Source organism: Erythrolamprus reginae, chromosome 1 (assembly GCF_031021105.1).
Source record: "Erythrolamprus reginae isolate rEryReg1 chromosome 1, rEryReg1.hap1, whole genome shotgun sequence".
NCBI classification, from domain to species: domain Eukaryota; kingdom Metazoa; phylum Chordata; class Lepidosauria; order Squamata; family Dipsadidae; genus Erythrolamprus; species Erythrolamprus reginae.
The window spans coordinates 309,922,142-309,947,032 of NC_091950.1; the positions used below are offsets into that span (position 1 = coordinate 309,922,142).

General features: G+C 40.6%; 1 protein-coding gene across 1 annotated transcript in view; it reads left to right on the top strand.

Moving 5' to 3' along the window:
• LAMA2 (laminin subunit alpha 2) overlaps positions 1–24,891 on the top strand; it is a 528,196-nt gene that overhangs the window by 190,349 nt on the left and 312,956 nt on the right. The window contains exons 10-12 of the mRNA XM_070733489.1: positions 3,642–3,802; positions 7,687–7,827; positions 18,227–18,400. Coding sequence (XP_070589590.1) covers positions 3,642–3,802; positions 7,687–7,827; positions 18,227–18,400 — 476 coding nt within the window. The remainder of the gene's footprint in view (positions 1–3,641; positions 3,803–7,686; positions 7,828–18,226; positions 18,401–24,891) is intronic.

The window sequence follows — 24,891 nt, forward strand, 5'->3', positions numbered from 1 at the left end:
AAAAAATATTTTCCCTGGTGTGCAGTCCACAGTGGTGTTTTAAAAATAGCTGTACATCTGAACCATGCATTTACATTATTCTAAAATATTTTTTTTTATCATTTTGCCAAGAGCGAGGTTTTTTTCTCTTGAGATGGTAATTAGTCCTAATTCAAATCCCCAATACAGTGATACCTCGTCTTACAAACGCCTCGCCATACAAACTTTTTGAGATACAAACCTGGGATTTAAGGGTTTTTTGCCTCTTCTTACAAACTATTTTCACCTTACAAACCCACCACGGCCGCTGGGATGCTCCGCCTACGGACTTCTGTTGCCAGTGAAGCGCACGTTTTTGCGCTGCTGGGATTCCCCTGAGGCTCCCCTCCAGTGAGGGGGACATCAGTGAAATCGCAGCAGCGCAAAAACAGAGAGGTCTGGAGGTGGCGTTTCAAGGACATCGGTGTTTTTGCGATGCTGCGATTTCACTGATGCTTCCTTCACTGGGAAACCCCATCTCCGGACTTCCGTTGCCAGCGAAGCACTCATTTTTGCGATGCTGGGATTCCCCTGCTGGGATTCCCCTGCAGTATCACAAAAACACGGAAGTCCAGAGGTGGGGTTTCCCATGGAGGGAAGCCTCGGGGGAATCACAGCAGCGCAAAAATGGGCGCTTCGGCTGGCAAAAGGGGTGAATTTTGGGCTTGCACGCATTAATCGCTTTTCCATTGATTCCTATGGGAAACATTGTTTTGTCTTACTTTTCACCTTAAGAACCTCATCCTGGAACCAATTAAGTTTGTAAGACAAGGTATCACTGTATTATTTTCTCTATTCTTATTTGCACTTGAAACCAAAATAAGTTTGTGAAATAACACATCATAGAATAGAATAGAATATAACAGAATAAAATAGAATTTTTATTGGCCAAGTGTGATTGGACACACAAGGAATTTGTCTTGGTGCATATGCTCTCAGCGTACATAAAAGAAAAAGATACATTTGTCAAGAATCATGTGGTACGACACTTAACGATTGTCATAGGGGTCAAATAAGCAATGAAGAAGCAATATTAATAAACATCTTAGGATATATGAACTACGTAAAATTGCAATGTAGTCTTAGTAATATCTAAGGGTATTTCTGATCGCTGAATAGTGTTTGTACAACAGCTGACAACATTTTTTTAGGATTAGTTATTGCTAGGATTAGATTAGACTAGATTAGACTAGATATTAGATGAGAATGCCACAGACCTCACAAGGTTTTTTTTTTCTTATAAGGCAGATTGAATGGAATAGTATTAATTCTATTATCTCTTTGATATTATCACAATGGTGAACATACTAAAACATGTTTAAAAGATACACCAAACGCTTACAAAGTAAAAGTCCAAAAGAAGCAAGAATCTGATAAATATATTACATTTAAAAAATTATTTAACACATGAGGTCAATGTCCTTCTGCCAGTATGAAGATTTTTCAGGGAGAATAAAACATTTAGGTTTAGTAACTCTAATAAAAACTAATTACCTATTTGCAGAAACCCTTTCTTTATTAATGTAAGAGAAATTTAAATGTTCCATTATCAACCGAATAAACTAGAAGAAGCAACATTGTACTGTCTTAATAATGGATCAATCTTACAAACTGCTTATATGAAGTAAGGATAAATGTTAGTTGCTCATAACATATATCCAGGGGTGGGCAGGAAGTGCACACACACACACACACACCAACAACGGGAGTGTTCTAGTAGGGCTGTGAATGGCTGCCTTTACTGCATATACCCCAAGTGTGAGCAGGAAGTGGAACAGCATGGAGCACCGTTCCACCAGTGGAAATAGAGCTGTGCATGCAGCTCCATCACCACCAGCCATGCACACACCGTGCACACGAAATTTGGATTCTGCGCATGTGCAACAGCCAAATCTTGCCAGCCCATCCAGCAGCAACAGCAACCCCCACTAGTGGGCCCAGAGTGTGCGGCAATTGTCCGGTAGGTAGGCATGGGGTGCCTCTGCTGCTGGTCTGTAATTTTCAACTAGGCTGGGGTCACTGATTTTGAAGATAGAGATTGCCACGACTACTGACTATAAGCTAGGCAAGGAGCTAGTTTTGAAAGATATTTCATCATAGATTATGCTAAGAGGCTCTGCTCTGATCGTGAAGAACTTTTTTTAAAAGAAGTAGGCATATAATCCCTCAGAGCCAATAGGTAGAGATGGTTTTAGGTTGTATAGTTCCTGACATATTTGCAGATCAATATGATTGCAGATCAGTATGATTGCATCAATATGATTCCTGACATATTTGCAGATCAATATGATTGCAGATCAGTATGATTGCATCAATATGATTCCTGACATATTTGCAGATCAATATGATTGCAGATCAGTATGATTGCATCAATATGATTCCTGACATATTTGCAGATCAATATGATTGCATGTATTGAAATTGATTGTGATAGTGCTCACAGTTTTCAGTAAGGAAAAGTGTGCATTTGAAGTAATATATATATAACTTCAAATGCACACTTTATATATATATATAAATCTGAATTATTGCCCCAAGGGGAATAAGAACACTTTGTTCTTCGAGGATAATGGGATGGGATTATTCTGAGTGGCTTTTTGTCAACTTAAAGCTTATACCTCATATCTTTCTGTGCATTAATGCAAAGGATTGTGGGATGTAGCAAAGTACTCTAGGATCACGTTATGTCTCATTATTGCTGCAGTAAAGAAGGATTCCATTATCAAATTTGCAGAAGGTTTTTTTAAAATATATATATATATAAAATAAGAATCCATAGACTTTCCAGGACCTAGTTTTATAAATAAACACAGGGATTTAGATGGCATAAGCATTTTCCGCAGAAAAAAACTTCGATCTTGCACTGCGTGAATCATTTACTGTATGTCTTCTGCTGCATGAATTTCCTTCTGCCACCTACCCGGTCAAGAAACTAAACACTATTTTTATACTGATGAAGGTTTATACTGCTGTTAACAAGCAACTCATATTACTATACTGCACTAAAGAAAAAATAAATCAAAATTCAGGTATATTCATGTTTAAAGTTAGAACATGGTGGCACTGACCCAGGTCTTCCAAGATGTAAGAAGGTACCCTTATTGCTTTTCTTGTGAGGAAAAGGCCCAGGCAGAGCACACTATATTTGATCTGACACAAAATATGAACAAGTAGTATGGCAATCAGAGAATGTTGCCTCACAATGCATGTAACAGGCACAATGACTATAAGATTACATATGGCAGGAACCATACTTATAAGTTGCTTGTACTGTTCAACAGGGCAGAAAAAGACAATGGTGTCACCATTGTTTCTAACATTTCCAATGTGAGTAACAGTTTCTCTTTATTATCAGTGCCATCACTGGAGCCTAGTGCTCCTTTTATTAACTAAACTTTTATTAACCTGCCAAATGCCATAAATTCAATTATTTTTTATTGCTGGTTATCAACATCAACTTTTGAGGAGGTTCACCCAAACCCATTTAAACATTTGTGGAAATGAATCTGATTTTGATCATGGTTTTCCACACTTAGATAACTTTACCAGTTAGAACTCATTTAGTTTTCAGTTTTCACTGCATTAACAATACTGAGCCTGTTGCTGACTTGATTTTGCTGCAGGTATGCATCCCGGAGCCTGTCATTGTAAACCAGGTTTTGGAGGAGACAGGTGTGATCGGTGTGCATTGGGCTACAAAAACTTTCCTTACTGTGTGCCCTGCAATTGTTCTCTGAAAGGCAGTTTGAATGATGATCCTTGTGAAGGACCTTGCAGATGCAAGGTATGTATGTCTATTTTTTTTCTTTTTTTCAATGTTTACTGAGCATAAACTTTTCATCTGTAACATATTCTCTTTGTTGAAAATACTTCTGGAAATGCTGCAGTATCAAAATGCTATGACACTGCCCCTTGAAGTTTTTCTGATGTGGATTTGGTCTTTTAATTTGAAGTAACTCCTTAGCACGTTATTCTTGTTAAATTTATTATTTATTTATTTATTAATCAAATTTGTATGCTGCCCCTTTCCGCAGACTCGGGGCGGCTAACAACAGTAATAAAACAATATAAACAAATCTGATATTTAAGTTAATTTTAAAAAGAAACCCCAATTTAAGAGACCAATCATACATACAGACATACCATGCATAAATTTTTTATAAGCCTAGGGGAAGGGAATATCTCAATTCCCCCATGCCTGACGACAGAGGTGGGTTTTAAGGAGCTTACGAAAGGCAAGGAGGGTGGGGGTAACTCTGATATCTGGGGGGGAGTTGGTTCCAAAGGGCCGGGGCCGCCACAGAGAAGGCTCTTCCCCTGGATCCCACCAAACGGCATTGTTTAGTCGACAGGACCCGGAGAAGGACAACTCTGTGGATCTAACTGGTCGCTGGGATTCGTGCAGCAGAAGGCGGTCCTGGAGGTATTCTGGTCCGATGCCATGAAGGGCTTTATAGGTCATAACCAACACTTTGAATTGTGACCGGAAACTGATCGGCAACCAATGCAGACTGCGGAGTGTTGGTGTGACATGGGCATATTTAGGAAAGCCCATGATAACTCTCGCAGCTGATTTCTGTACGATCTGGAGTTTCTGAACACTTTTCAAAGGTAGCTCCATGTAGAGAGCATTACAGTAGTCGAGCCTCGAGGTGATGAGAGCATGAGTGACTGTGAGCAGTGACTCCCAGTCCAAATAGGACCGCAACTGGTGCACCAGGCAGACCTGGGCAAACGCCCCCCTTGCCACAGCTGAAAGATGTTTCTCTAATGTGAGCTGTGGATCGAGGAGGATGCCCAAGTTGCGGACCTTCTCCGAGGGGGTCAGTGATTCCCTCCCCCCCAGGGTAATGCACGGACAGATGGGATTGTCCTTGGGAGGCAAAACCCACAGCCACTCTGTCTTATCAGGGTTGAGTTTGAGTCGGTTGACACCCATCCAGACCCCAACAGCCTCCAGACACCGGCACATCACTTCCATTGCTTCACTGACTGGACAAATCAGAATTCCTTTCCAAAGAAAGACTTTATGTAAAACAGATAATATTGAAGAGTTTATAAAACATCATTGTTGTTTATGGGATCTAAATCCTGATAGAAAAACCTGGAACAGAAAGAAACTCTTCCTAATAGTATCCCTATCTCTGTGCTAAAGGCCTTGAAAAACTTCCCCTGAGCATTATGCTAATGCAGTCCTTCTCAAATAGTGGGACACACCTCCGGGGGAAGCGCAGAGCAATACTAGGGGGCATGCAGGGTCCTTCTCAATTGATTGTTCCAGACGGGGAGTGTTTTCCTAGTTGCATGCTGCTCCAAGCCCAGAAGAAAAGTTGACCAGGCAGGGTGGGGCTGCTGCATGGGTTCTTGTTGTTCTTGGCTGGTGAATTTAAGCTGGCCTGGCTCCATGTCAAAAGAGAGCCCGAACCATGGTAGCCTATGCCTGCCTAACCAAAAACAGGCTCCACTGAGTTCAGTATGACTTATTCCCAGGTAAGTGGGTAGACCAGTCTTCCCCAGCCAATAGTTGGCTTGCAGCTTATAATAAGTAAAATAATAAATATTAACATTAAAATTCCATTGGGGCCCAGATCAAAGAATGGGGGGGGGGGGGAATGTTTACTTCTTCCTAGGGGGGCATTCCTCATTTTAGCACTATTCTTCCAAAGAGGTAGGGCCCAACCCTGTAGTCTTTTGATAAGCCACGAAGACCTGTCTGTTCACAACCCACTTGGCCCAGATTGATAGCATAGCACTTAGACTTATATGCCACTTCACAGTGCTTTACAAGCCTCTCTAAGTGGTTTACAGAATCAGCATATTGACCCCCAACAATTTGGGTTCTCATTTTACCCACCTCGTAAGGATGGAAGGCTGAGTTAACCTTGAGCGTGATGAGATTCGAACTGCCAAATTGCAGTTGGCAAAATAGCCTGTAATACTGCATTCTAATCACTATGCTACCATGGCTCATTAGTGCCAGAGTGGCTTACCATGCCACAGTCTGAAATGGATCCAGGAGTTCCTGTATCTAGTGAGATTTCTTTTTTTAAGAGTCTCAGTGTTATTTTTTTTATGCTATATGTTCTGATTTTGTGTTTTTTCTCTATTCGCCTCCCACAATTTTTGGTAGATTGAAATAAACAAACAAGCAAGGTTGAGACAAGGGCTTTGAGGTCAAATGAATAGGGATGTTCTGTCTCAGACATATCCTCTTTCTTTATATTAAGCACAAAAAAGCAGCATAAGAACAGGTCAACTTCACACAAACGGAACTAACTCAAGGAGGCTTCTACAATGATTTCTCACAACTACTTCTGAACATTGTGTTCAGCCTCTACTTCCAACCCAGGAATATTTTTTATTTGTTTCTTGAAGTTGCCTGTCTCTATTTTAATTCAAAATAAAGTGGTACAGTCCATTGATATTTCTTTTAATAAGGGATATGTCAAAAGGATTAGAAAGTTATAATAGTATATACCATCTGTCCTGATACTCCGCTTTCCTGTATTTAAAATTCTTTTTTTTTCTTTCCTTGGTTGCGTTTATTTAATGAGAAATTGTACAGTTCAGAAATTACTTTAAGGTTTGCTTCGGTACATTTATCCAATTCTTTAGCTGGAAGGAAAGTGAATTATTTTTGATAGATGTATATCAGTAGAGAATCACAATGCTGGCAGTAGCTGCAGAATTATGATTTCCGTAAAAGGGTCAGCCTTCTTTGGCCTGCAGTCAACTATATTTGGCATACCATGCTGCAGCAATTATAATAATGTGCACAGTATTTTTGATGAACATCTTTCTAAAATAATCCTTTTTTGGCTGAATTGGAGGGTAGAATGACATTATGGCGTAGAAAGCTTGATACAGATTGAGACCAGAGCAAGAAGAAGGAGTTATAGCCCATGGTAAATCCCTGCGCTTATTTTGCATTGAGGAAAAAAAATAACCTGTACTACCACCTAACTATCTCTTTAAAGAAATATGTATATTTTAATCCTTTGTATTTCAGTTCAAGCGACATATATAAAAGCAGGTTGCCATAGTGAAACTAGACAGTAGTGTGTTACGATCCTATTATCTTTTTTTTCCTTTTTAAAAACATTTCCAGGTTGTAAAAAAAAGAACGTATTATTGGAAATGACCTGCAATTGTTTTTAGCAGAAGTCAAATGAATCTGAGCCCACACATTTAAGAAAAAAAATGAAATAAATCAATCCACCAAGATGGTTACTACACTGTGTATACAGCTTTCCACTGCTTGATGCCAAGAGTTTTGGCTGACAATTTTTAACACACCTGGAAAAACATTATGTTGTGGGATACTGTTGTAGTTTATGTACACTACAAGGGACTAGAATTGTGACTTCAGGCTTCACGATAAATTTAGCGGTATCCAAACCAAATATCCCTATGGTGATGATAATGTTGAATGTGGTGGTATTGGTCTCCTGTTGCACTTAGACCAATCAGAAAGTGGTTAGAAAATGGTGGCTGGATCACTATGTGTCCTCTGAGGTGAAATTTGGGGTCTTTTATATGTTGTCTATTGACATAAATTTATCATTAGATATATGCATATCGCATGAAACAAGGCAAAAGCAACAAGAGGCAGCTAGATTGACTTTTCCTGCATGACAGAAAATCTTATATTCTCCTGTGAATTCCTAGGTCTATGTTGAAGGAAAGAGCTGTGACCGGTGTAAAGCTGGCTTCTTTAACTTGCAGCAAGACAATCCCCAGGGCTGTGAAGCATGTTTCTGCTCAGGAATAACAAATGACTGTACAGATTCTCACTGGACTTACAGCACGGTAAGGAAAAAAACAGAGAAAATCATACATCCAGCAAGCATATCTTTTATTTTGAATAAAACCTTAATATGAAACTCACTCTGTGGACTTTTTCTTTAACTTGCATATTTTCATTCCTCGGAATAAATAACATGATTCTTCCTAGATGAAAGCCAAATTTTCTAAATTTTCACACTGGAGAGGTATTCCATTATCCATGCCAAAGCGAAAAATGCAAACAAAACAATTTCCTCAGGGAAATTTAGTTTTTGGCTGTAAAAATATGTGTGAGAGAGGAAAATGATATGATTTTTCAAACATAGACAGATAAAATATGTATGGATTGATCTGTATTCCACTACAATTCTACTACTGAACTTCCATCCTGTTCTAGAAAATACCTTAATCCTCCAGATCTAATCTGGTGAACCCAGGATGCTCTGGGAGCAAAAAACACCTGTAGTTATTCTTACAGTTCATAGATGAATACCTCACAGCCTAGACACCTATAATTGTGCCTCAGACACAAACTATACACACTGGGAAACCCTTGTCTGCTTTTCCTTGCTGTCCAGTTTATCCCCCACCATCAGGAGTGTGAGGAAAATATGCTAACATATCTGAGATCACCAATGGGCCCCCTAATTATACTTACATGCCCAGGGATAAGGATGTTTTTGAGATTGCTTTAAGTTGATGTATCAATGGATGAGTAATGTTTTTTTTTTCTTTGACATTTATGGCAGCATGAATGAATATGCAAACTAGTGAAGTATTAAGAAGTCTTATAGAAAAAAAGTTTTGCTGAATTTAACAGCCCCAAAAATGTGGACCTTCAAAAGATTCTGGATTGTAGTGGGAGATGATGGAAATCTGTCACAACTACCAGCAGTTGCCCCAAAGCCATCTCTGTATAGTAGCTGATTAGCAATCAATCATCCAAAATAATAATAATAATAACAACAACAACAACAACAACAACAACAACAACAAACACAAGAACAGGCCATTAGAACAAATGCTGTCAAAGCCAGAATTGAAAAATCAACAGACGATCCAAAGTGCAGACTCTGTAAAGAAACAGATGAAACAATCGATCACATACTCAGCTGCTGCAAAAAGATCACACAGACTGACTACAAGCATAGACATGATGCTGTGGCACAGATGATCCACTGGAACTTGTCCCGGAACTACCATTTACCAGTGGCAAAGAACTGGTGGGATCATAAGCCCGAAAAAGTGGTCGAAAATGAGCAAGCAAAACTACTGTGGGACTTCCGGCTTCCGACTGACCGAATTCTGAAGCATAACACACCAGACATCCTGATTGTGGAGGGAAAAAAAGTATGGATCATCGACATTGCAATCCCAGGGGACAGCAGAATTGAGGAGAAGCAGCTAGAGAAATTAGTGAAATACGAAGATATAAAAATCGAGCTGCAACGACTCTGGCATAAGCCAGTGAAAGTGGTCTCAGTGGTACTTGGCACGCTGGGTGCAGTGCCAAAGGATCTCAGCAGACATTTGAAAACCATCAGAATTGACAAAAGCTCCATCTGTCAATTGCAAAAGGCTGCTTTATTGAGATTGGCAAACAATTCGCCGCTACATCACACAGTCCTAGGTGCTTGGGAAGCACCCGACTGGTGATGAAATACGAAATCCAGCATAGTGATCTAGTTTGCTGTGTTGTACTGACATAATAATAATAATAATAATAATAATAATAATAATAATAATAATAATAACAACAACAACAATAATAATAATAATTCTCTTGGGTGCATTGGCTCAGTGGTTAAAGATAGTTGTCAGCTTACAGCCCAGGTTCAAGATCTAAGCTCCGTGCAACAGAGTGAACTCCCATTACTTGCTAAGTTCCTGAGCTAGCAGTTCAAAAGTATGCAAATGCGAGTAGATTAATAGGTACCACTTTGACGGGAAATATCAGAGTTCTGTGCACCTTTGGCATATAGCCATGCTGGTCACATGATCATGGAAAATGTCTTTGGACAATATTGGCACTCTCAGGCAAGAAATAGAAATGAACACTGTGCCTAAAGTTGACTATGGCTGTACAGGGGAACCTTTACCTTTTTACTTCTATGCAGCCCAGGAATAAGTAGATACCTTTTTTTAATCTAAATTATATTTGCTAGAAAGAGCACTGCCAGGTAAGTGTTGAATACTTACCTAAAAAAACAGCAACAAATAAATGCTCCCCTTTACTGGCAGATCTCATCCTTTAACATATAGTCAAGAAAATATAACTGTGGCTACAATTTATCTGTATACATGACAATAGGCAAGGAAGTAGTGAAACTTTCTGCATACAGTCTTTAATAAAAGTGAGAGTTATGGACCTTATAGGATGGTGGATCATCACAAAGGAGACTTTAAACCTGATCTACCTATCAGAATATATGGCATTTTGTATCGTGATGAAATTATTCCATGTTGCCATGGGGTGTGCATAAGTGCACCTTTGTGCCTACCGTTCCTGTCCTAATGTGTTTTTATCTTTTCTCTCTCTCTCCTTTATCCTTATGTTAAACATAAAAATGTCACTTGTGACCATTTTTCACACAATCATTACAGCATTCCCATAGTCCTCCTGTGATCATAATTCAGTTACAATACAATACTATATTTGTATGACAAATAAAATAAATAAATAAATGCTGAGGCACCTTTTGCATAACTGACAATTTAGTAACAACTGAAAACGGTGAATTAGGGAAAAATGAGTACCGTATATACTCGAGTATAAGCCGACCCGAGTATAAGCCGAGGCACCAATTTTTGCCACAAAAACTGGGAAAACTTATTGACCCGAGTATAAGCCGAGGTTAGAAAATGCAGTGGCTTCTGGTAACTTATAAAAATGGAAACCAATAAAATTACATTAATTGAGACATGTTTTAGAATATTTATTTTAAAGAAAGCCAGTAAACTAGCTCTGTAAATTTAAAAGAGGGTAAACAAATTAACAATATTAACAATAAATTAAAAAGTAAAAAAAGTAGCTCAATCAGCAACAAAGCTAAAACCTAAGAGTTAGAATCCTTCAAAACTGGATTCCTTCTCATCATTAATTGGATTTACATTATTGTTCTGTTTTTATATATGCTGTCAGCCACCCTGAGTCCTTGGAGAGGGATGGCATACAAATCCAATTAGATAGATAGATAGATAGATAGATAGATAGATAGATAGATAGATAGATAGATAGATAGATAAATCTGTATCCAAAGAAGAGCTTCAGCATTAGCTGCTGTGAGGTTATCAGCATGACCTCCAACTCTGTTATTGTTGTTTGTTGATTTTGTTGTTGTTGTTGCTGCTATATTTTGTCCATGTCAGCCACATGGTCTACTAATGAGTCTACAGAGAGGGGCTGCATACAAATCTAATAAATAATAATAATAATAAATAATAATAATGACAAGAAGCTAAGTTCACCAGTTTCTTCCAAAGCCAGGCTGAGCCTCCAAGATTGTAAAAGTTGAAGCCAAGTGATTGTAATTCTCACCGGCCCAGAGTTTACAATGAAGCAACCACATTTAGCTGGAGAAAAATATGCAGACTCATCTATTATGCCTTAATGATCCCTTAAGCCCTTTGCTCAAACAGGGAACTGGAATAATTGCTAAAGGAGAGAACAGGAGCCAAACTGCACCTGGTGAACCACAAACACGTGCGGTGCGGTTTTGGCAAGGTGGATTTTTTCCGACAGGCTGGTCTCCTGGATGTACGGCTTCGACGGGCTATTTTAAATGATGAAATGACAGAGAACTTGTCTTTCGAAACACCGTGAAGCGGCTGTGGGAAGGGTGAGTTGCCTCCTTTCCCCGGCACCAGCAAAGTTGCCAGCCAACTGCTCCGACGGCGTGCGAGAGGGGAAAAGCCGGTGAGGTCGGGGGGGGGGGATTCCTGCTTCATGAGTCTCCCCCCCCACCTCACCAGCTTCGCATCGTCTTTTCCCCTCTCGCACGCCGTCGGAGCAGTTGGCTGGCAACTTTGCTGGACCCGGGGAAGGGAAGGTAGCTGCCCTACCCTTCCCACAGCCGCGTCACTTGGAGCCCCATTTTACTTCTCTCTTGGAGCTCCTGTCGGCATCTTGCAGCTGCCTTCCCTTCTCCGGGTCCAGCAAAGTTGCCAGCCAACTGCTCCGACGGCGTGCGAGAGAGGAACAGACGATGCGAAGCTGGTGAGGTCGGGGGGGGGGACTCATGAAGCAGGAATCCCCTCCCCCCTGACTTCCCATCGTCTGTTCCTCTCTCGCACGCCGTCGGAGCAGTTGGCTGGCAACTTTGCTGGACCGGAGAAGGGAAGGTAGCTGCAAGGCGCCGACAGGAGCTCCAAGCAGGAAGTAAAAGGGGGCTCCGAGTGACGCAGCAAAGTTGCCAGCCAACTGCTCCGACGGCGTGCGAGAGAGGAACAGACGATGGGAAGTCAGGGGGGGGGGATTCCTGCTTCATGAGTCGTCCCCCCCGACCTCACCAGCTTCGCATCGTCTTTTCCCCTCTCGCACGCCGTCGGAGCAGTTGGCTGGCAACTTTGCTGCATCACTCGGAGCCCCCTTTTACTTCCTGCTTGGAGCTCCTGTCGGCGCCTTGCAGCTACCTTCCCTTCTCCGGTCCAGCAAAGTTGCCAGCCAACTGCTCCGACGGCGTGCGAGAGAGGAACAGACGATGGGAAGTCAGGGGGGAGGGGATTCCTGCTTCATGAGTCCCCCCTCCGACCTCACCAGCTTCGCATCGTCTGTTCCTCTCTCGCACGCCGTCGGAGCAGTTGGCTGGCAACTTTGCTGGACCCGGAGAAGGGAAGGTAGCTGCAAGGCGCCGACAGGAGCTCCAAGCAGGAAGTAAAAGGGGGCTCCGAGTGACGTGGCTGTGGGAAGGGTAAGGCAGCTGCCTTCCCTTCTCCGGGTCCAGCAAAGTTGCCAGCCAACTGCTCCGACGGCGTGCGAGAGGGGAAAAGACGATGGGAAGTGGGGGGGGGATTCCTGCTTCATGAGTCCCCCCCCTGACCTCACCAGCTTCCCATCGTCTTTTCCGCTCTTGCAGTTGGCTGGCATCTTTGCTAGAGCAGGGGAGAGGAGGCAACTGCCACACTCTTGCCACAGCCGCTTCGGTTCACCACACTTTGCCATTTCCCACACTCGCCCAAGCCAGCAATGTCTGCCGGGCTCCCGCGGTGCGCCCTCTTGTGGTGACCCGAGTATAAGCCGAGGTCGGGTTTTTCAGCCCATTTTTGGGGCTGAAAAACTCGGCTTATACTCGAGTATACAGTGGTACCTCGAGATACGAGTTTAATTCGTTCCGGACCTGGGCTCTTAAGTCGAGCAGCTCTTATCTCGAACGACTTTTCCCCATAGGAATTAATGTAAATAATTTTAATTGGTTCCAGCCCTCAAAAAACTCACAAAGTTAGTCTAAATTATGCAGAAAGACATGTTTTTAATGAAGAAATGTACATGCACATATAAATGAATAATGAAGTTTCTTTCACTTAACTTGTAAACTTTCTTAAACTTTTAAATTTACATATGTTCAACTTCTCTGCCACCCAATCCTGTAGGACAGAGGTCCCCAACCCTTTTTGCACCAGGGACCGGCTTTAAGCGATCAAGAGAGGAATGGGTGAATGAATGGATGGAGGGTGGGAAGGAAGGAAGGAAAGAGGGAAGGGACAGGAACAGAGGAAGGAAGGAAGGAAACTTATGAAAGGGGAGAGTAAGAGAGGAATGAGTGAAGGGAGGGAGGGAAGAAGGTGGGAAGGAGAAAGAAAAGAAGAAATAGAGGAAGGGAAGGTAAAAGAGAGAAAGAAAAAGAGCAAGAAAGAAAGAAAGAAAGAAAGAAAGAAAGAAAGAAAGGGGGAAGGGACAGGAACAGAGGAAGGAAGCAAGGAAACTTATGAAAGGGGAGAGTAAGAGAGGAATGAGTGAAGGGAGGGAGGGAGGGAAGAAGGTGGGAAGGAGAAAGAAAAGAAGAAATAGAGGAAGGGAAGGTAAAAGAGAGAAAGAAAAAGAGCAAGAAAGAAAGCTGCAAGCCCCCCCCCCCCCGAGCCCCCCAGGCCGGCTGCAACCTTTTAAAACACGCGCGCCGCTTCGCAGCTGTCTCCTGAAGCCGAACGCGGAAGTTAGCGTTTGGCTTCAAGAGACAGCTCCTTGGCGCTTGTATCTCGAATTTGGGCTTGTAAGTAGAACAAAAATATCTCTCCCCTCCCAGCTCTTATCTCGAGTTGCTCTTAAGTAGAGCAGCTCTTATGTCGGGGTTCCACTGTATACGGTAAATAAAGCTGGTTATTCAAGAAAGGTGAATCCCAGGATTATTGCTAAGGCTGAGACTTAACTTCTGAATATGACTTGGTTAACATTCTTATTTTATCTTATTCATAAATAAAGCACTGGTGTTCTTTCAATGTAGTAACTTTTAACCAAAACAAGACTGTATTACAAATAGTCTTCAACATAGAAGACTTCATACAGTGAGCCTTCAAAGTTACAATGGCCCTGAAAAAAGTTACTTGTGACCATTTTTCACACAATCATTTCAGCATTCCCATAGTCCTCCTGTGACCATAATTCAGACGCCTGGCAACTGACTCATGCTTATGATGGTTACAGTGTCCTGAACTCATGTGATCACCTTTTGTCATCTTCTGACATGCAAAGTTAATGGGAAAACCAGAGTTACTAAACAATCGTATTACTAAATTAACAATAGCAGTGATTCACTTAACAGCGGTGTCAAGAAAAGTTTCAAAACTGAGGCAAAATTCACTTCACCAATGTCTCATTTAGCAACAGAAATTTTAGGCTCAATTATGTTGTAAGTAGAGGATTACATTTTATATTTACATTACATTTTAATGTAATAACATAAGCAAAGAAATCATGCAATGCCGCTTAAAAGCTTTCCAAAATACCAGTAATGTAACATATTTCTTCTTATTACTTATACTGTCTCGGACCACTTAATTAAGCCCAGTATTAGCACTCTTCTGGGCTTAAGTTCCTGATAGGCTTATAAGTAATATTTCACCATGATATTGCAAGCAATTCAGACAATAAATAATTTGGCTCAATTTGCTTATCCTCAAGCATTTTATTAATTAAGAGTGCTCTAACTGAGTGGAGCTTGGGAAAAATGTTTGGCTTAGATATGTTTTATCTTTGCTTACTGTATCATGCTTACTTTTAACAACCCCATAATCCCTTGCAGGGTGGGCAACTGAATGGAGCTGAGTTTTTACTACCTGGATGCCATTCCTGTTGCCAATGCAGAATTTTATTCAGCACATATATTCTCAGTGTTCCAAGAGAGAGAAATATCTGCCTCTACGTAGGATCGAACTCGCAGCCTCCTGACTGGGGGGCAAGAGTTCCACCTCTAGGCCACTGCACTACTCATTTTTGTTTACTGCATACACGTACAAAATGCATGTCCCAAAGTTGCTTTTTCAAGAGTCAACTCAACTTTTTTGGGTGGGTTTTCCTTTGAAAACATTTCACTTTTCATCCAAAAAGCTTCTTCAGTTCTAACTTATTTTCCTCTTTGTGAGGAGCCAGTTTTTCCCCCAATTAGAAATGCTGTCAATTTCACTGGCATCTGTCCCCCTCCCTCCCGTCCCCCCCTCCTGGTTTCCATCTCAATCAGTTATAGAGGTTTGGGGAAGTAAGCTATGAGCTCAATCAGCCCCTCATCTTCCCAAGGTCAACCAAGGAGTGAGCAGGAAACATACAGGACAAAAAAATTAAGACTAAAATATTTTCAATAATTCTGAAACAGGCTGTTATTGTTGGAGAAGACATGTAAGAATTTTCTTCCCTTGGAAGGAAACATTAGTACTTGCCTTCAAGAAAAGTCTTGTCATATGACATATGTTGAGTTTTAATACCCTGATCTTGGTGCGTCATTATATTCTCTCATTTCCAATTATGGGATGATTTCATTATTCTTTCTTTCCTTGCTCACCCAAAAAGCCAAGTTTCCATTCTTATGCCAACCCTGACTGGTTTTGATACAGGCTCTTGTTATAGATCCTTGCTAAAATAATTGTAAATCCATATTTTGTAGGAAGTATTAATAAGATAATGTTTCCTTTTTTCCTATTCTGTGCAGGATCATGATCTTATTCTTGTTACATAGAGTTTGGCTAATTTTTCCATAAAGAAATGCATCTAATATGAACATTCTTTTCAAGGCATTCAATGCAGCTTTAATCTCATTACAAGTCTGGAATTTATAAAATTATAATCACTCAAATTGTCTCTTTTCCTATTTGCCTTTTTAATTTTAGTGAGCCATTGAAACTCATGAGAATGAAACATTGTAGGTTGCCCAGTTCAAATCAACCATGGATTTTTAAAATATATAGTATGACCTTATCATATCTTTTCAGGAAGCTTTTCTCCTTTCTCCTTTCATTGATATCTATTCCAGAAGATATGTTCATTTAATACTACCAACTTAAACGTGTGTTCCTCTTGATTTTCCTAAGTATGAGAAATTAGTTAATTATTTTGCCATAGTTTTCTAAAGAAGAAGTATATTACCTACTCTCAATATTAAATGAGAAACTGTTAAGGGCCAGTTTTGTGTAGAATTAATAGACTATCTATTCTAATCAGAAGACATCAGAAGACTATCTATTCTAAAAGCATGAATGCTGATTGGTCCATTTTGGGCCATTCTCTATCAGTCCATCCCACCGAAGATGGTTGCAAGAAAATGGGAGGATTTTGTACATTGCCTTGAATTGTAGAAAATAAAAGTGAGATATTATTTTTAATAGAATAGATAGATAGAATTCTTTATTGGCCAAGTGTGATTGGATACACAAGGAATTTTACAACTACGTCATCTCCGAACTGATTTAACTGATAAAATCATACATCATAATGTACTCCCTGTCAGTGACTACTTCACCTTTAACGACAACAACACAAGAGCACGTAATAGATACAAACTGAATGTAAATCGCTCCAAACTTGACTGCAGAAAATACGATTTCAGCAATAGAGTGGTCACCGCCTGGAACTCATTACCTGACTCTGTTGTTGCTTCCCCCAATCCCAAAATCTTCAACCTTACATTATCTACAATCGACCTCTCCCCTTTTCTAAGAGGTCTGTAAGGGGCGTGCATAAGTGCACTTATGTGCCTAATGTCCCTGTCCTACTGTCTTACTATCCTTTCTATTACTACGTCCTACTTATGTTATGTTATGTTAATATGTACTATAATACTATACTTGTTTGACAAATAAATAAAATAAATAAATAAATTTGTCTTGGTGCATACGCTCTCAGTGTACATAAAAGAAAAAGATACATTTGTCAAGAATCATGTGGTACAACATTTAATGATTGTCATAGGGGTCAAATAAGCAATGAAGAAACAATCAATATTAATAAAAATCTTAGGATACAAACAACAAGTTACAGTCATACAGTCCTAATTAGGAGGAAAAGGATGATAGGAATGATGAGAAAAAACTAGAAGAAATAGAAGTGTAGACTTAGTAAAAAGTTTGATAGTGTTGAGGGAATTATTTGTTTAGTAGAGCGATGGCGTTCAGGAAAAAACTTTTCTTGTGTCTAGTTGTCTTGGTGTGCAGTGCCCTGTAGCGACGTTTTGAGAGTAGGAGTTGAAACGAATATAAAAATAATGAATATGAAAGCAAAGAAAAGAAAAGGCAAGAAGCAAAGGGTTTGGGGGTAAAAGTTCATTATTTCAGCTTGGGAGTTTTGTTTCTGAATATTTCTTTATCAGACTAGGTCAGAGGTCTTCAAATTTGGCAACTTTAAGACTTGTGGACTTCAGCTCCCAAACTTCTCCAGCTAGCCATGAGAATTATGGGAGTTGAAAAAAACAAACAAACACACACACACACACACACACACACACACATATATACACATACTTTATTGTCATGGTATGTATATACACAGTATATCCATGCAACAAAATTTGTATGATGCCAAAGACCAATCTCAACATGTATAACAATCCGTAAGTCTTAAGTTTGGGGAACCTCTGAGCTAGGTAAAAGTCTTCAGCAGAGTTTAGAGAATGGGGTTTAAACAGAGTTTTAAAAGGGGGGGTTAAAAAAGCTGCACACAAAATTCACCACTCCTCGAGTAGTTCTAATTGTAAATAACGATATCAAATATGTAATACATAAAGCAGAATGCTTTATTTTCTTTCTTTTATTTTTTTTCACACTTATTTCTTTCTCTACTCACCTTTCCCTTTTTTCTTTACTTAACTCTTTGTGTATATACTGTTGTATTGTATGTATTGTTGTTTGTTATGTAATTTTAATCTAAATACTTAATAAAACTTTTTTCAAAAAAAAAATATGAAGGGTTGTGGATGTTAACTATATTTTTTTTTTGTTATCCTAGATCATGGACATGAATGGCTGGCATTTGACTGATGAATGGGGTCTTGCTAGAATTACTCCCCAGCAGGACAGTTTCGATGGACCTCAGCAACTTAGCATCAGTAACACATTTGCAAGAACTGTTCTGCAACCTACTTATTACTGGAGTGCACCCAGTCCTTATTTGGGCAACAAAGTAAGTATTGATCTTTGCCTGAGAACTAATTTGATGTATCAGTAATGAATATATATATATATTAAAAGTTCTCATTTGCGACATAAATATTTGGCCAGTGAAACTGTGAGCTAAAAGGAACTAACGGGCATTTAGAGCAGGGGTCCCCAACCACCGGGCCGCGGACCAGTACCGGGCCGCGGGGCATGTTGCACCGGTCCGTGGAGTCAGCAGCTGCCGGCCCTCATGCCGCCACCCCCCTCCCTCCAGCGCTTCGCCTCCCGCCGGGCAAGAGGCCTCGGGAGGCAGGTTCTGCCGGCCACAGGACGATGGATGGGACAGAGGGGCGGGGAGGACCAGCACCCCCATGCTTAATCCCACCCCCAACCATGCCCCAAAAGACAGCCTCTTTTGGCTTCTGCCGCGGGGCGCTTTTGCGTTTTTGGCTGGGGGGAGGCAGGAGGGCCAGCCTGACCCCCTCTCTCCAGCGCTTAGCTCCCGCTGGGCAAGAGGGCTTGGGAGGCAGGTTCTGCCGGCCACATGACGATGGCGGGAAAGAGGGGCGGGGAGGACCAGCACCCCCATGCTTAATCCCACCCCCAACCATGCCCCTTTCCGCCCCCACTGGGCCATAGAAAAATTGTCTTGCTGAAACTGGTCCCTGGTGGAAAAAACGTTGGGGACCACTGATTTAGAGAATCCATGTGAAAAAATGAGGTGAAGGGTAATTAGACTAAACCAAAGTGTTTCTGCATTAAGAGTCTCCTGGCAATTTCTAGTTGTAGATGTTAGAAAAGCTCACATAATTTGCAAAAGTATTTCTATGATGAAATGGCTGGGAGGGGTCTGTTTTATATGGATGTGTATTTCTTTCAAGTAATGTTATCTCTCTTCCTGCACCTTCACATTTAGTTTGTTCTTTCTCAATTTAGCTTGCACAGATGCTGCGAGCAGGTCAGATATTAGAAAATATGCAATGATTGATGGAAAACAACAGTGCAAGATGTTCTTGTCCTAGAATCAAGAGATTACGTGTGGGTAAAAGACACATAATCTTTGCTATATTGTTTACATCCACACACCGTTATTCAAGAGCCGACCCATTGCTTGTGGTTTTGGGATAGTGCTATAGATGTTTCAGTTAGGATGGGAGCTACATCCTGTGATCAGCCTATTTCAGGTGGTCCCAAGCTAACTTGAGTCCTTCGGGATTGGGCAGCATAGAAGTCGAATAAATAAATAACTAAACTTCAAGAACTCTGGGTATTCCTGGTGAAAGAGAGAAAAGGTTGTCAGAAAGAGAAGAAATGGGCTTGCAGAGATATTTATTTATTGATTGATTTGATTTGATTTGATTTGTATGCCGCCCCTCTTCGTAGACTCGGGGCGGCTCACAACAGCAATAGAACAATTCATAACAAATCTAATAATTTAAAAACATTTAAAAAACATTTAAAAAACATTTATTTATTTTTATTTATTTATTGGATTTGTATGCCGCCCCTCTCCGCATCCGTTTTCACCTCCCCATTCTTGTTTCCATTAATGCACATGTGTTAAACTCCCTGTGTCATATTGCTGTCATATGACGTGTCATGGCAGTTTTTCCTTCACAAACCTGTGGTGGGTATGGCCTGCATGTGACTCATCTTGCCCACAGACCACCAGTTGGACATCCCTACCAATACCATCATGTCTCACTTGATTAGTATCAAAAGAATATCATATTCTCTCTCTGTCCCATTCATATCGTTATACTAGTTCTTATTGATTCTTAAATATTTCTTAATTCTTATTCTTTGCATTATTAAAAAATAAAGCAAACTAAACTATACTTGAGGCATACAAACATGAATCCTAGGGTTCCCATTTTATTAATAACACGGCCAGTCATTTTTGTTTGGTTACTGTTCTTAAGTAAGAGAGTAATAATTCAAAAAACTTGTCCCCTCCTAAGAACCAAAGATTATAGAAAAGCCATGTTAATTTTTTTATAATTGTCAGGAAGAATAGAAAACCTCTGGAATATTTCATGTTTGGACAACATATATATTTGGACAATATGGAAATTCCAGAATGAGATGGCAAACATATCTTTGGCTTAGGGATCATGGAACATAAGCATACCTACATGAACCATTAACACTCTAATTCTAAAACGTGTAGCTGAAGAAGGGTTTGAGTATGACTGGATTGCCTTTTCTAAAATTAGCTCAATTGACTTTCCTTTGAATGCTGCATTATCCCTTTGATTGGACAGTGATAAATAAATCAGACATTGGGCTGATCTACATGACCAACCTGTCCATACCCTTCAAATAATGAGGTAGCCCAGCCCACTAAGAAGTCAAGTTTCATTTCTTCACTTTTGCTATGTGTCAGAAGTTGTGTTTCCCAGCTATTCCAACCCAAGCTATGCTGTTGGATTTGCTTGCTGCTTTCAATGCATTTTATTAAGTAAGCACTTTCACTACTATGCTCAGTGGTAGAAACATCTCCCCTCTAAACACTGTTGCTTTCTGCTCTTCATGGCTATTTTATTTTATAAGATCACTAATCGAATAGTGAAAAACTGTCCCCTATAAGTAGGAGTGTCGAAGCAGAACATCAGATATTTGTCACGGCAAAACAGAAAAAAGGGTGGAAATATAGAAAAGGATGTCTTAATCAAACTTCCTGCCCAGCTGGTTTATACACAAGAGTCAAGCAGTTTAAAGCCTCAGTGTGGAAAAGGCCTTATTAGTCATTAAAAAACAAAATTTGGGATTAAATCAAAGCCATTCTTGATGCGTTTCCATGATACCTCGTCACCAATATGTTGTCTATTTTGTGATAATGTGTTAGATTGTAGTCCTATAATGAATATGTTACTCTGATTTCCTTTGGGTATATTGGTGTTCTTCTTGAAGTATAAAATTAGATTAGATCATATAGAATTGAGGCTGTTTTAATAACATTGTCTATAACTGTTTACTCATAAAGGGAAAACCTCAGTTGAGATTTTCCTTTTGTTCGCTCGTTCATGGTGGAATTTATTTAAATCTCCAGGAACATTTCCCAAAATAGTTATCTCGAGGGTTTTCTCCTTTAATCTTTTCTTCTTGACTAAAAGATTGGGTAAAAACTAGAAGGACAAATGGTAAGTAAAGATTCATTCTGTTCAGGGCAATAGATTTCAAAGGAATTCAACTACATTCAACATGAGCCTTGAGGAGGGTTTTGCCTCTTTATTTCAAGAAGGATTGAATATTTCTTGTGCTTCTGGTCAATATTTGTTACATCATTTCTCCTTCCGATTCTACTCAAGAAAAGGGAATAAGAGAAACAATGCTTGTTAATTCAACTGAGCACGCTCAGCATATATTTCATTTGTAATTTGGAAGGACTTCAGTTGCTGTCAGAGGGCTTCTGTATGAATGAAACAATTTTCTTTAATAATTGAATCATATCAATTTTTGATACCACAGTACCACTGAAAACATGTAAAAATTACTGTAGAATATCTTAACTGTCATGTTACATCATGTGAATTACAGCCATGATAACTTAGAGGAGTTAATTTAGCACCTTGCTGTGGAAATAGAATTATTGGTAAATTCAATAAAGAACTGTGTTCTAAATAGCTAAAGCTGAACTGTATCAGTTTTTCTAGATTACATTTGCTTACAGTACTACAAATACAATAATTCTTCTGAAGGTAGTTTTCTGGAATTAATTACCTGGAATATAATTTCATTATATCCGTCCATTTTTTTTCTCACCTTCTGTCTGGTTTGCTTGCTGAACCAGGTACCAATTTTCTTGAATATTGTGCCCTCAAAGTGTACTGTATTATGACCTGATTTACTAAGCCACCTGCTGATTTAGTCTCCAAGAAATTCCTCCCTGCTATTCCAGTGTCTATTCTATTTGTAGTGTTATTTTTGTTGTGTTCAAAATTGTTTCTTTAGAACATTCACCTTCCATTTTTCAAATTATTCTCAAGACCACTTAGAATTGGATATAAAAATCCCAGCTATTGGATTTGCATAATGTCCCTAATATGGAATAAACCTAAAGCTTTTCTTCATTTAATCTGCCATCCATAAAACTGGGAATCAAATAGCATGATTGGAAGCAAAATGAAAGAACAAGAATCCTATAATAAAAGTGCAGTGGTGTGTGTGTGGGGGGGAGAAACCTTATTTTTTAATACCTTCTGAGGGACTTAGATTTTTTTTTTATTGATCTACTTGCAGACAGTTAAACAAGAACACTGCAGACCTCTTGGGGTAGAATGGTATGTTCGCCAACTTGGTAGGATTCAATAATACAAATCAAATCTTGTAACAGAAGCAGAAACAAATAACCTAGAAATCCTTGGTTCTCTCTCCTGTAGTAGCACTGAGATAAATATACGTCGTAAGGAGTAATAAGATACTTATAATTGTAGTTAGAGAAAAGTCTTGCTTTGTGAAGATTTACATGGATAAAACCTGTTCTGCTTTCTGGTAGAAGTTTAGCAATTATAAATACTGTAACTCTTATTAAATGCATTATATCATGAGTAAAGAAACTCCATTTATTTCTCTGCTCTTCTGGAATTCAAACACATTTCATACACCCACTTATCTGTTGGTCCGTTATCTCCCTTGACCGCATTTCTCACATTCCTTCTCCTTCTCCACTTAACAAGATTTATTTTCCTAAATGCATGATCTCTAAAAACAGCAGCCCTGACTATTAATCAACACAAAATACTTTTGCTTACTTGAGAGCAGCAAGAAAAACATCCATCTTTCTCATCGGCAACATTGAAACTCCACCCTTCTTCCCCACTGACCCCCTGATGTGCCAAATACATTACTACAGTATTTAACCCATTCCTCTCCTTAATATCTTCTTCCAGACCTCTGTTCTCTACATTTTTGGGCCCTTCTGAATTTAGGGTTAACCCAGCAAGCGTCTGATTCTCCCTCGCTAGATCCTGAACTCATAGCCCCATCCTGTGGCTGGCCTCCCACCTGTTCTACTACCTGTAACCCCGGGGCCCCCACTAATTCATAAACACTATCTGAATCCGAGTCCTCAATATCTTCATCATCCTCCAACTGACCAGGAGTATGTACAACAAAACCCAACCAGCCCTTTGACTTTCTCCACTTTCTTAACTTCTTCAGGCCATTCTATAAGATAGTTAAGGATGTATGTATCTCTGTATGTATGTGTGTGTTTTGTATGTGTGTGTTTTGTCTATATATACATACACACACATATGCATACTATGCACACACACACAAAAAAATATACACATACACACTACACATATAGTATATATGAAAGGAATATGTGTGTAGACACACACACATATCTGTACACACACACACACACAATGTGTGTTTGTGTGTGTATGTATGTCTACAAAAACCATTCACGCCGAATCACAAAATCTCCAGAACCATAAAGCCTACAAACTTGAAATCTGGTATGTATTGCTTTTAGGTGCTCTCTGAGAAAGGATTTTTCAAAGGGACCATCAGATCATTAGTACAGTCATACCTCGTCTTACGAACCTAATTGGTTCCAGGGGGAGGTTCGTAAGACGAAAGGTTCGTAAGACGAAACATTGTTTCCCATAGGAAACAATGTAAAGTCAATTAATCCGTGCAACCAAAAAACCCCCCGCAAAAAACCCGCTGCCGCCCGGCTGTCACCTTTTAAAACAGCCTGGGGGCTTCTCAGCGACCTCCCAAACGCCGAACGCCAAACCTGAACTTCCGGGTTCGGCGTTCGGGAGGCCGCCGAGAAGCCCCAGGCTGTTTTAAAAGGTGACAGCCGGGCGGCGGGGCTTCCCAGCAGTCTCCGAACGCCAAACGTGGAAGTTCGGGTTTGGCGTTCAGCTTCGGGAGGCTGCTGGGAAGCCGCCCGGCTGTTTTAAAAGGTGACAGCCGGGCTGGGGGGCTTCCCAGCAGCCTCCCGAACCCCGAACTTTTGCCGAACTTCCGGATTCGGGGTTCGGGAGGTTGCTGGGAAGACCCCCAGCCCGGCTGTCACCTTTTAAAACAGCCGCACAGCTTCCCAGCAGCCTCCGAACGCCGAACGCCAAACCTGAACTTCCATGTTCGGCGTTCGGAGGCTGCTGGGAAGCCGTGCGGCTGTTTTAAAAGGTGACAGCCGGGCTGGGGGGCTTCCCAGCAACCTCCCGAACCCCGAACCCGGAAGTTCGGCAAAAGTTTGGGGTTCGGGAGGCTGCTGGGAAGCCCCCCAGCCCGGCTGTGACCTTTTAAAACAGCCGGGCGGCTTCCCAGCCATCCCCCGAACCCCGAACCTGGAAGTTCGGCAAAAGTTCGGCATTCGGAGGCTGCTGGGAAGCCCCCCAACACGGCTGTCACCTTTTAAAACAGCCGCGCGGCTTCCCAGCAGCCTCCGAACGGTTCAGAAAAAATTTGCCTCTTCTTATGAACATTTTTCGTGTTATGAACGCCAAACCTGAACTTCCAGGTTCCGCGTTCGGAGGCTGCTGGGAAGTCCCG